General features: G+C 40.4%; 1 protein-coding gene across 3 annotated transcripts; it reads right to left on the reverse strand.

Annotated features, from left to right (window-relative positions):
* Positions 1–218: 218 nt before the first annotated feature.
* tmem168a (transmembrane protein 168a) lies at positions 219–12,243 on the reverse strand. 3 transcript variants are annotated; one of them, XM_039601154.1, is made up of 7 exons: positions 12,164–12,180; positions 11,599–11,679; positions 9,916–10,888; positions 9,557–9,832; positions 8,111–8,253; positions 4,028–4,305; positions 219–1,784 (listed from the first exon to the last, which is right to left on the reverse strand). In XM_039601154.1, exons 3-7 carry the CDS (start codon positions 10,747–10,749, stop codon positions 1,234–1,236), a joined length of 2,082 nt encoding a protein of 693 aa, XP_039457088.1. In that variant the 5' UTR covers positions 10,750–10,888; positions 11,599–11,679; positions 12,164–12,180; the 3' UTR covers positions 219–1,233. The 3 variants fall into 3 exon arrangements, with proteins under 3 accessions (XP_039457088.1, XP_031606423.1, XP_031606424.1); XM_031750563.2 differs by lacking the exon at positions 11,599–11,679 and having other exon boundaries at positions 12,164–12,243; XM_031750564.2 differs by lacking the exon at positions 12,164–12,180 and having other exon boundaries at positions 11,599–12,107.
* Positions 12,244–12,613: the final 370 nt, after the last annotated feature.

The raw sequence follows: 12,613 nt of genomic DNA on the forward strand, positions 1-12,613 counted from the left end.
AACCAACGGTGTCACCAAGTTCAGCCTCGGCTTTTTTGCCATCCATCCTGCCAGGTAAAAGGCTTTAGAAAGACAGAGCTCCACCAGTTCACACAGTTTATGTAAAAGGAAGGCGAGGATCTACATCAGAGCCTGTATATAAAAGATGGACTTTGCTTCTTTATCTAGATGGTGAAGCCAAAAGGGAAGAGCACATCATGACACATCTTCTGTTTTTGTTTCTTTTCTTTTTTTAATGATATCTCATAAAAATCTATGAGAAAATAGCCCTTCCTTGTTCCATGACCTCAGTAAACACTTTCTTGCTGAACTCCCATTTTTTATGGTCTAAATCACCAGAAACTCACCAGAAGTGTAGGCTTCACATCCGGATGTCAGACACTGTGTGTCTATGTCCATCTTTTATAAGCAGTCTACAGCCTTTTTAGTGTAGATAACATAAAAAAAAATAAGCCTCAATATTATAAATGATTCGAAATTTATCTTTAAGGCACTTTATCATACATAAAATGGCACACCGTAACAAAAGAAAAATGTGAAAACCCTTCCAAAGAGACAACAACCATATTTGAAAGTTTTTGGTATGCAATTAATAACAGAGACAATAAAATACGAAGCAATTAAAGTAAGCATAAAGTAAGAAAAGGGCCAAGTAAGATGAGAGTTTTCTGTTCTTAGACCTCATCCTAATTAATTAAACCACAATCATACCTCAGTACTCTTTATTTCAATTTAATTTGCTGGAATTATTAAATTTAATATTCGTTTGGGCTCAGAAATCCAGTATTGACTCTTTGTGATGTACTTGGCACAATGTCTTGAATCACTGCAAATAAACATCTTCCAAAAATAAATGTAAGGAATCTGGTGCTGACTGAAGGCCAACCGTTATATCATTTATAGTATTTTAGACTAAAAAGAAATATGATTGTACAGGTATTGTAACTGGTATATAGCGCAAGTCATTATTATTATTTTTATACAAACATCTTATACCCAGCTGCTACATCCTGATTCAAAATTGAATTGGTAAATTCATGAAAGGCCCAAATCCACATTTCCAAATTTCAAGTCCAAAACTAAAAACTAAATTTGCATCATACTTTGGGATTTGTAAAGCAAGAGTGGGCAAAAACAATAAAAATGCTGCCCTGTAACAAGGCAAAAAAGTTTCTCGGAGTTGGACCTTTTATGAATTTACTGATTCAGCTATCTGACAACTTCCCCTTGTATCTATGAGTGCACCAGTTTAATGCCTTGCCCAGTGTCCAAAACAGCCGGTGGGAACCAGGCTAGCTTACACCTCCTGAAGCAGCGCAGACACGTGCTACATAACCAAAACAGGTTGAGGCCACAGCACCAGTTGGACAGGTGCACCATGGGGTATGTAGCCTTAGGAAAGTGGGTCTTCCAGTGCTTGGCTACATCACTTCCAGTGGGAAGATGGAGTGTGTAGTCACTCCAGCGTTTGGACACACCGTAGACAGCTCTCACAGTCCGCCCTTTTTCAGACCACTGGGTGTCGCTGGCTGGGTTGCAGTTGAACTCCACCCACTCAGAAGTGAATTCCCCGAGCAAGGGGATATCTCCAGCCTCAGGGTCCACCATGGTGACTGACAGCTCAGACCCCTGCACAGCTATATAGATGCCCTCTACCCTGCGCACTTCCTTGACCCAAGGGAGGGAGTATTCGGTGTCCAGGACCACGATTAGACGGGAACAGTGGCCGGCGTTCTTCTCCTTCCACAGCTCCAGCAAATGGGCCAGATGGAAACTCTCACCTCCTACAGTTACAGGAGATTAGATAGTAAGAAGGAGAAAGAAAGAACAGCATGCACTGGGAATCTATCCTATGACTAGTTTGATTTACCAAAGTCTCTGAGAGAGAAGCAGTGAAGGTCAGCGAGCTGCTATTCACTTAGTTCCATGTTCAAGGACAATTCATTGGGACATATGGCCATAGATGGACATGGCAGCTTGGCAGGGATCAAATATGTCAACTATTACTCAAGGGACTGTCTTTAAAATCCCCTGTCATCCCAGCAACAGACACAACGACAAAAACAACCTTAATAGACTGTATATTTATATTTAGTACATTTTGCAGAGAACAAACATTGAAGCTCTGTTGCCAAATTATTTCTGTTAGTCCTAACATCAGTGCTAGGTAAGAAATAAATAAATAAATAGATGAGGCTGAGAAAAATAAAATGAAATCCATTTATGGATACAAAGCAGCTTTGCCACATACTGCTTTATATTTAGAAGGGAAAATGGGCTTTTATTCACATATCTAAAACATCGAGCATGAGACAATTTGGAGAATCTGCTGCACAGTTAAATTTGTATATATGCATCCAGTGTCATCAACAGCGTACTTACAGACTATTTTCAGGAATCCCAGTGTGGACAACACTGCATCAGTAGGTCGTAATAACCAGAGGGATCCTTTATTTGATTCGAATTTCAGTCGAAGCAACCTCACTTTTTCAAAAATGTCTCCAGTTATCCCCTGAGCACGCCACTGAAAACGACCCTTCAGGCTGGTGACTCAGGGGAAGTGATTATGCTTTCGGTGGGGATTTTTTTTTTTTTTTACTATTTGCAGCAGCACGCAGAGATAATACGTCAAGTAATCTCTGAAGAGGAGCTGGAGCTGACACTGTGTTGACCTGCTGTGATTCTCATTTCTGCTGAGGGAACGCTCATGTCACAGCAGACCCTCTGTAACTTTCACAGAATCTTCTCTACTGGAGCCAAACTTCTGTGCCGAGTCCTTCATAACAATTTCAACTCTTTACGCTTGCTTGTCTGATTCCTTACAAATCAGTCTGATTGACTGAGAGAATGGGAAAATGAAAGGAATGGAAATTAGACTGTAATGCAAATGAGACTGCAGTCAGAACACAATATCTACCCAATGCTATCTGAAACAATAGCTCTGTAGTCACTTCTACTTTTGTGTTGATTTCTTTCTGTATTTTAACTCTGATTTACATCTTCGTCAGTTATGTGCGTTTAGATTTTAAAACTACCCGACAGCTTTGAAGAGATAAAGCTGATATGCAACTTATGATGCACCTAAAATGTGATTTGTGAGGACTGAATGTGTCAAGTTTAATCTTCTCTCAGTTTCCAAAAGAGGAAATAAACAGCAGAGATGTCTGAGAAGGCCAAAACAAGTGATTCTTTTGTTCTACAAAAAGCTTCAAGTTAATGTACAAACAATTTGATCTCATCTAATTTAATGAATTAATAGAGTCTGAATATGTAATGTTTAATAATAAATCAGAATGTCTGTCTTGAAAACAATTCTGCTATATAACATGGTGGACTCCAAAGTTTTTCTTAATTCATATTAATCACTTATGCATCACACTTATAGCTAGCTGTTCAGGTGCCATGCTTGCTTGGTAACTAATCAGTAAATCTTCTGTAACAACTCCCAAAGGCTCATCTTCTCATGCTCCTATATCTTGTGGAGTTCCCCATGGGTCTATTTTGGGTCCCCTTTATATATTATTAGCACAGTAGCCCTTGAGCAAAAACACTGAGCTAGCTTTCACTACTACCTGTCACTTGAGGTCTTGCAACCTAGGGGTAAACGCCGACTCCATGCTCTTTTGATAGATATGATAGATATAGCTGCCTAACTCTCTCCAGTTTCTTTATCAGTTTTTAAATGTTCATTTATCAGTAATTATGAATTCCGATACCAATATATCTGAAAACAGCCAAATATATCAGTGCTCTGATGCATTGGGACTCTGGATATATTGGTTAGGCTCTATTAATTATATATTCTCTTTGTTGAATGGTGTTTAAATCTCACCTGGATTTATATACTGAAATATCTGTAGTTGTAGCTGGCGAAGCCGAAGCTGTATACTTACATGGATGCATTCTTTTTATTTGCCTCACTAGTACATTTAGGAATGAAATGAATGCGAATGGACTATGAAGTATGACCACTTTCCAAGACTTAAAAACATCGAAAAATAAAGCAACATGGATCTGTGGCCTTCACCTGACAGAGCCCAGGAGCCGGAGCCTTTGTGCGTGTGCCCACTGTAGAATATCAAATAGGTGTCATGTCGTGGTCCGTCTGCTGTACGAAGCTCCAGAAAGTTGCGCAGCTTTGTAAGTACAGCCTCCAGGGTGACACCGCTAGTAGAGTAGTCACAGCCGAATGTCTGGATCATGTGGTGGGAGAAGAGGCGCTGAATGTTGTTCAGCATGCCTGTGGAGCGCAGATTCAACTGCTCCACCTGCTCAGGTGGTAAGAGAGTGGGCTGGCCACCAGCGCTGGATGAAAGAGAAGGATGAAAGGCTGTGAGAAAAGACTTGTTGATGTTTATCTTTTTTATCTACTTAGAGGGAGGCTCAAGTTAGGTGGCTTGTCAGCACCAGGGAAGGGGGGTGGGGGTGGTGTGTACTTATTTATTTATCTACTTTCTGAGTGAGAAGTTGATAGATTGACATACCAGGGTGGAGTAGCTGTCTCCCTTGTTGGGGAGAGAGGAAACAGAGAAGAGAGGATAAGAGGAGATGGGGGAATAGGAGATGCAAAAAGTACCAGTGAGGGATCGCTACTGGAGGAAATGACATTAGCCTCAGGGATGAGAAGGAAATAAAGAATGAGAGCAAATAAAAAAGTAGCAAAAAATGAGATGGTACAAAGGAGAATAGAGTAGGATGACAAAAACAGGTTAAATATATACTCATGAAATTTACAAAATTTATAAAAGCACCACCCTTACTCTTTAGGGTGATTTTCCAAACACAATTTTATAACACGTTATTAACTAGGGATTAAATCAATATCAAATAAGTCATATCACTCCCTCTTCCATGTGATTACTAATTCGCTCCTGCCAAGCATGTTTTCACTAAATCGTGAAAGAGCTCTGAACAGGTTCCCCCACGAATATGACTTACCAGAGTAATTACTTTATGACTCCTAATTCAAAATAAAGTGACCAAAGTTGCTGCACTAAATGAAGGAGTTTGTTCACACGTGGGGGGAGATTGAAGGGGCAGATTGGCACAGATGCTGTACCATTCTGTTGTTGTGAAGTGAGAGCGAAACTAACAATATTACTGGAGTATCTACTTTCCTACCCTCACTTACAACCATAAGGTCTGGGTAGTGAACCAAAGAGATTGTGGATGTAAGAGGTGGAAATGAGCTTCCTCCATACCTCGAGGGCGCCTCAGGGAAGAACCAGGACACACTGGATCATTTCTTGGCTTGCTTGGGAAAACTTCTATGTTGTCTCAGAAGACGTATAGGATGTGGCTGCAGGTGGGGTCTCTGCCCCAGATAATTGGCAGAAAATGGATGGACAGATGGACCAGAATACCATAGTGGTAGACGGATATCTTGCAGTGTAATTTCATAGGATCTCTCTATTGTATATCACTATTGTGGGCAGCTTATTGCACTACTTTTGTTACTAGCACTATTAAATGCAGTACAACATACTTTATTTTTATTTCCAGTGGAGAAAATATTTTTTTCATAACAAATTTATTTGGAAAATCATTGTGTCTTTTTGGATGATTCCATGAGTATACCTACGGACGAGGTCATTTTATGAAAGTGAGAGCGGATACAGGTTACAGAAAGTAAGCTGTGAAACACAGAGAAAGAATCCATATACCTATGAAACGGCTTTCTACAGTGTCTGCGGGCTCGAAGTTATTCGAAAAGTCATAAGTCATTCTTGCAAACACCTGCATACATCAGCCATCATATTATGCCCCGTGCCCACGCTTTCCCCTTTAACCTGCCAAGAGGAAGTTTATCGAATAAACGCCTGAAGAGTGATGCTTTTGTTTTTACAGCTATGAGACAAATAAATGAATGTTATCGGTTGACAGCAAAGCAGCACACCTGTCCTCAAAGGAAGTGAGATGAACAATTACCTTAATGATGATAACAATTGAAGTTAGCTATAAAAACACACTACACCTGATCAGAAAATGCAGAAATTGCAACCTGAGCATGACTTTGTGAGCTCATCGTTTCCCCCAAACCCATCTAATCTTTTTAGATCTCATGACGCCCAGGAGAGTAAGGGCCCGTGGTTTGAGATTCCAACCACATCTTCCCCTGTGACACTCTCTCTTTCATCCTTAAAAAAAAAATAATCCAATCCTTTCCTCCGTAGCCCTTTCACAGCTTCACCTCTCCCTCCCCTTTCTTTGCTATCTCTGTCCATTTCTTTCCCTTTTAACCACCACCTTCTTTCAAAGTTAACAACCTCACTCCTCCTCTTTTGTTTATCTTCCTGTTGTTTCACCATCCCTGTTGTTGCATGTGTGCCTCGCCTTTTCACCCATATCTCGGTAATCTCCCAGAGGGAATCTTGTCATTGTGAAAACATGATCTGCAGCCATCAAACAGTCGATTATACTCTGCTGCATTCTCATCATGCTCCAAGTCCTCCCTATGGATCCTGCACATGCGGCCTTGCATACAGAGCATCTAAGACTCCAATACGACATGGGCCAGCGTTCAAAATCACCTAGACTGTTAGACTCTACTAAGACTGATATCCCATTTAACCGAAAAAGCTAACTTTTAACTAAAAGGTTCAATAATTCAATAATTACATAAGAAAAACCCCGCAAAACAGGATGGCTGAAGAGCTCTTAAATGTGGAAACATTTACAACTGATAGCTAGCTTTTGCTGTTTAAGATGATGAGGTGTGGCGGCATCTTCAAAAATAAAGTGATTAAGAAAAAAATGCATGGTCAACAGAGTGGGCTGTGGGGGAAACATCAGATGCAGCTAACAGCAAACGGCTGCATCTGAATAACTTGGTATGCTGAGGAGGGATCGGTGGAACGATCCCTCAAGGGCCCAAGCATTAGCGCTATGTTTATGCAGTTATTGGCCTATTTATCCCGTTGGTTTTGTGTTAAGTGAGGAGAACGTTCAGAAGAATGATCGTGTTTACCACTCTTGGTGAGAGTGGAAAAGGCTTTGACATCGGCTGAGTACGTCTGAATGTGGGAATGCTCCATCGCTGCATTTTGCTCGGGTTTACTGTACATGCAGTACGTGAAGATTAGTTGAGTATGCTGAGCATAGCTTTGCTTAACTGGCAGCTAAGGAGAAGCTGCATGTTCTCAGTGTATGATGTCATTTGAAAACCAAAGTTCACACAAGGCTTTATGCTGTCATGTAAAAACAGCTTGTAAAACAACATTTAGAAGTAATAACTTGAAATAATGTTTTTCTGTATGATTTTATCACTCTCTCATATCATTGTGGAGGACGTTTACTGCTGTGCTTGGTATCACTGTCCTGTTGCGTGATCCAATATTTGCCAAGTTCCAATTGTTGGACACGTGCTCACATTTGTTTCCAGAATGCTTCAATATACACAGGAGTTCAAAGTGACCGTACAGCAATAATTAGTTGAATGATTTGTGTATGCATGCAAAATTATTCAGCAACAATCATATTTTTTGAGTGTTTATAGGAAAAACATGCAGATCAGTCCAAGTTTCTAGTTGACAATCCTCATTTGTAACAATTTGATTGTATTTTTTTAAATTTTCAGCTGAAGCTGAAAGAAAATTAAAAAATAAATATTGTTATTCTTATAGATTTAACCCTGTAAAGTGGATCATATCTGATGAGTTTTGAGACCTCTACATCATAAGTGTGATTTTTTTTTCCTGAAAAACTTGTATACAGTCAGATGGATGCAGTTCTACTGTGGGCAACTAATTGCACAAAAATGGTGACAGAAAGCTCAATAAACACTCCAGTTTGAAAAATTTAATTTCCTGGGGATGGCAGGTTCATGGTTTCATGGTTCAGGCTTTACAGAGTTAAGAGGTGTTATTGCCAGCTTTTTGTTCCCATATGTAAAACTAATGTGAATGTCCTGAAACACTTTTGGATTTTCACGTGCTGATAGGAATAAAAGGGACATTTAAAGATTCTTTTCTGGGCTTGAAAAACCTGATTTGGGCACTCCGTTTACAGTTTGTTGTTTTTCTTAAGTAACAAATACATTTTTTAGCCCCAAAACCAAACCATCCACAACAGAGGATATTCCCAATCAAAACAGTCTAACTGAAGGGTGTACCTGCGGTAAGTGGTAGGTACAACCAGGGCGTAGCCAACACAAGTTCCTCCCAGGCAGCCGCCCAGCTCGTGGAACAAACCATGGGCCAGAGACTCGAGAGGCAGCACCACCAGCAAAGCACTGAGAAACAGACCGTTGGAGGGCTGCAAAAAGCCAAAGAATCAGAGTCACTTTCATTCAACATTTACAGCTTGTACCGGCGATAATCAGACTCACTTAATTGGTGTTGACACTCGGCAAGACAGTTACACAACATGGTGCTGACACTGTGCTATTATCGCAGGACAAAACATGACAGGACCTAACTAAATGGATACACAGTGTTGTGAAAGACACTAGAATAAACATACTTCACAAATGTCAATCCAAAGCGGAACAATTACTGCAGCTTGTATTTTAGGGTAGTCTTTTCCAGAGCTTAAAATAGTAGCATTAAAAGCACAGAAATCACAATACAGTATGAAAGCCGTCTTTACCATCATCATTCTCGGCTGATGATCAATTTGCCCAAAGCTGTGGCAGTAGTGGGTTTCTTATGAGAGCTTGGCACTAAGTTATGCATTCAAAAGCTGCCTTCTGAATAGGGAAATCACTCTTGTACAGTTTCACAAAAGCAATATTCTGCTTTTCATTCATTCCACACTTTGAAATGCATTACCACACTGACTTTGATAAAAGGAAATTATAATACACGCAATGTATATAAACACACACAAGTAGGCAAAATCTTTTTTGGGTGGATCTCACATGTGAGCTCTTCAAAAAGCACTGAATCCAGCGTAATGCCACCAACTACAGCCCTAAACATAAATATTCGATTGGCTTTCTTAATATTCGTTGTTTCACAAAGGCTTTCTGATTCTACAACGGACTGTATTAATCCTCCAGTTATGTTTTCTGTGTGCAATACTATACAAAATTTCAAAGCCGTAAAACATCAAAACACACAAAAGTTAAACACTAGCTTTCTTCCACCTTCTCAGGCAAATTTAAAACTGACATCAACAATGTGCACATCCCAAATTAGAACTTGGGCCCATGAGAATCTTACAAGGTAAATGTCTAATAGGGCTAAATAAGTTATTGCTGCTCTTTATGCAAGCAGATAAGGATATTAAAGTACTAATTAAATTGGTTTCGCATGAGAGCAGAAGTGCCTGAGTTTGGGGAGCAACTATTAACTACACACTGCCACTAGAATGCTTCCACACAGTATCCAACATGGGTATTATATGTTTATATAGGCCTTTTCATGACTACCAAAGTGCAAATGATTAAAAACAGTGCCTAAGACTAACATAACCTTGGACCTCAGCAATATAACAAGAGTAGGATGATGCTTTCTATGCTATGGCAGTTTTCATAGAAAATCAAACAAAACAATCCAACCCTGCTTTGCAGACTTAAACATTTTTGTCTTATCTGCTTTTCATTCATGGGTCTTACCTGCCAGGACACAGCCCCGAGTATCACTGTTGACAACAAACTAAAGAACACCAGTCGCTCTGAGATGAGGCAGAAATGTCGGATGCCTCGGGAGGCCATGACCTGGTCCAGACTCCGGCTACTCGACCGCTGGGCGCGCCAAGCCTTCTGACAGTCACTCAGCTTAGTGTGAAAGCCCCAGATCGTGATAAGCAAAATGATGTGGCAGATGGACCAGAAAAGACCAAACAGACAGAAACCTGGGATGACCAGATACCACAGGTCCAAGTAACCAAGCTATGAAAGACAAAACAAAAGTTTAAATACAAAAAATAATAGAAAAAAAACCCTCAATATTTTTAATATAGCTGTAAGTGTACCTTTAAAGCAGCAAGGACAAAGAAGGCTATCTCAGTCAGACTCAAAGGAAACAAGGACAGCTTCCTCCACACCTTCCCCATGGAGAGCACTGGCATCCAGCGCTCCGTGGGGCCTAACCCACTGAAGTACACATCCAACACAGGCTCACAGAGCAGCCTGCCCAGGTAGCAGCCTAAGGCATAAGGGTTGGCATTAATGCCTAAGGCCTGGAAAAACACAAGAGAAGTAACCAAGGCAAAACTGATCAAATTGGCCAAAGCTAGGAGGGATTTCATCCTCAAGTCCACAATGAGAGCACCGAGGGCCACTACCAAGCCTATTATGGCCACTGACTTGTGAAGAAGCATGGTAGTGCTTGCAATACCAAATCCTAGAAGCTCCAGTAACTCTACTGATGTTAGCAAGGTGGATTTGTAGCAGATGGAGCTGCATATTCGCTCAGTTAGGGCCCATACTGCTTTCATAACTACACTGGCTAGGAGGAGATAGTTTGCGACCAGTTCTTTGACATTTGAATCCAAGGCGGGGCTGTTGAGGAAGCACAAAAGTCCAAGGAGAAAGCCGAACCACAAATGGAACAAGCTCAGGCTGGCGTTTTCCATAGCAAAGTAGTAATGGAGGATACTGGCAATTCCCAGGACAAAGAGGCCCAGGATGAAGATAACCAGAATCATGGGTTCATTTGTCACCTCCCAGCGTACGTACATGCCAACACAGACTGCCACAAGGAGATTGAAGCTGGACAGGTAACCCAGACAACGCACTGATGTAAACACGTCCGCCTGCTTAGGTGCACTGACTGTCAGCTCCTCTTCCTCTTCCTCCCGTGCCATGGCTGACGTGGATGTTCTTATTTAAAAGCAGTTTAACAATCAAATAATGAATTTCCTCCAGCCACCTTCTTTAGTCTCCCACAGAGGTTTGCCACATGGAGGACGGTGCCTCTTGATGACTTTCAGCAAAAATCAACCCCTGTGTGGGAAAAAAAAAGAAAGTGAGTGCATTATACGGTACACTAGTCATATAGTCCAAACTTATGTACAAAAGGCAGGCACTTTAGTGTTTCCCCATGCAGAGACTATCTGGGCGGCGCGCCCCGGCATATTAGCTGCACAATAAATATTTTAGCGACTAATTTTTGCAATTTTTTAATTTATTTTTACATCAATGACTTTAACACCATTTACAATTTCCAGTTGACAATCACTGCTAACCAGCTAACCCAGGCCCCTACATTCCCCAACGGCTTGCTTGTTCCACACTCTGGTGAAATCAGTCCTTCCTCTGCTTTTCCCCTGTGATCCGGAGAGGCACTCTAACCAGAACCTGCAGCACTGAAGAAGTTATGTGTAAGACTTGTAAGGGATGTAAAGTAGGACTAGAACTAATGTCACCAGCTACAGTACATGACAGCAGTCCCTCACCTGCCCCAGAGTCTGTGGGAAAGACTGCACTTTAAATGTATACAAATCTTAATCATTAGTCAGGACTATCAGGGAGACAGGCAGGCAGCAAGAATTATCAAACCATTACTGATCTGTGGTCTGATACACAGCTGTCCAGAATTAAATCTAGAAGACCTATGCAACTTAACTTCAATTCCAATGGTCAGAATGACTGCAGAAACATTCTTGATAAAATCCCATTAATACTGTTTACTCGTATTATATTTCGATCACTACCTTCGATCTTTGCTGTTGTGCAATTCTCTCACAGTTGTCAATTCTGGATTCTTTGACTTCCATGTGTCTCTCTTATAAATCCTTTGGAGTCATAAATAAACATCTTCAGTAACATCGAGGAACAACAGCGTTAATATCAAATAAACGGAGTCTGTTTTGTACAGAAGAATGAGGAAATACTCTTTAGTCACAGCTAATGTGAGTGTAGTTCTCCTTCCATCGGGATCACAATTTTCTGACGCTAACACTCTTTAAAATCACAAAATTTTGACAGCGGTTGATTACACAGTCGAGGTAAACTAATCAATTCGTATCCGTTTTCTACCCAAACACACCCTTTAACTAACTAACTAACTAACTAACAAACTAACTATAGCCTTGTTGTCAGTGAGTGACGATGTGGCGCAGCCGGGAAGTTTTAACTTAGCCCTGCCTATTCCTCTTTCTAAACAGTAAGCTAGTTTGCTAGTGCACGATTTAGTGCAGTGGCTAAAACTGCCGACACAACCACGAGCCCTCAAATGTAAAACTGTATGTAATGTCTTTATCGTCAAATATTGCTTACATGTTGATTGTTTGGTTGAAATCATTGGTACTTCCGGGTTCTGTACTACGGCACCTCGCAAGTGTCAAACTAAACGTACCTTCGCATTTCCCATAGAATTAATTGTGGCGAGGCATTTTTTATGTTCACTCTGAGCTTATGCATTAAATTATTTTAGTTCCGTTTAGTTTTGTCTGTTTACTAAACAAATAAAACCTTCATTAGCCTACTTTTGCTTTTTACATTTTTTAATTATTATTGCGGTTTATGCTATTTTTTATAAATTATTTTTGCTTCTGTAGACATCTACATATCTACAAATAAGTAAGAAACAAAAAGTGAGGCAGACAAAAAAAAAGAAAGAAAGACAAACCTCAGTAATATTTTGACTTAACAACCACTTAATTAATTATAACTTATTAGTATTGGTATTGTTCAACCCCCTATGCCTTCAGAACTCCCTTAATCCTC

Source organism: Oreochromis aureus, linkage group 17 (assembly GCF_013358895.1).
Source record: "Oreochromis aureus strain Israel breed Guangdong linkage group 17, ZZ_aureus, whole genome shotgun sequence".
Classification (NCBI taxonomy): Eukaryota; Metazoa; Chordata; class Actinopteri; order Cichliformes; family Cichlidae; genus Oreochromis; species Oreochromis aureus.

What these genes read in the sequence shown, in the direction of transcription:
- tmem168a (XM_031750563.2), bottom strand. Translation starts at nt 10,749, where the DNA reads ATGGCACGGGAGGAAGAGGAAGAGGAGCTGACAGTCAGTGCACCTAAG. An exon ending in TCGGGGCTGTGTCCTGGCAG is followed by an intron (nt 8,254 to 9,556) that starts GTAAGACCCATG and finishes GGCTTTTTGCAG; the next exon opens with CCCTCCAACGGTCTGTTTCT. An exon ending in CGGCTCCTGGGCTCTGTCAG is followed by an intron (nt 1,785 to 4,027) that starts GTGAAGGCCACA and finishes CTGTAACTGTAG; the next exon opens with GAGGTGAGAGTTTCCATCTG.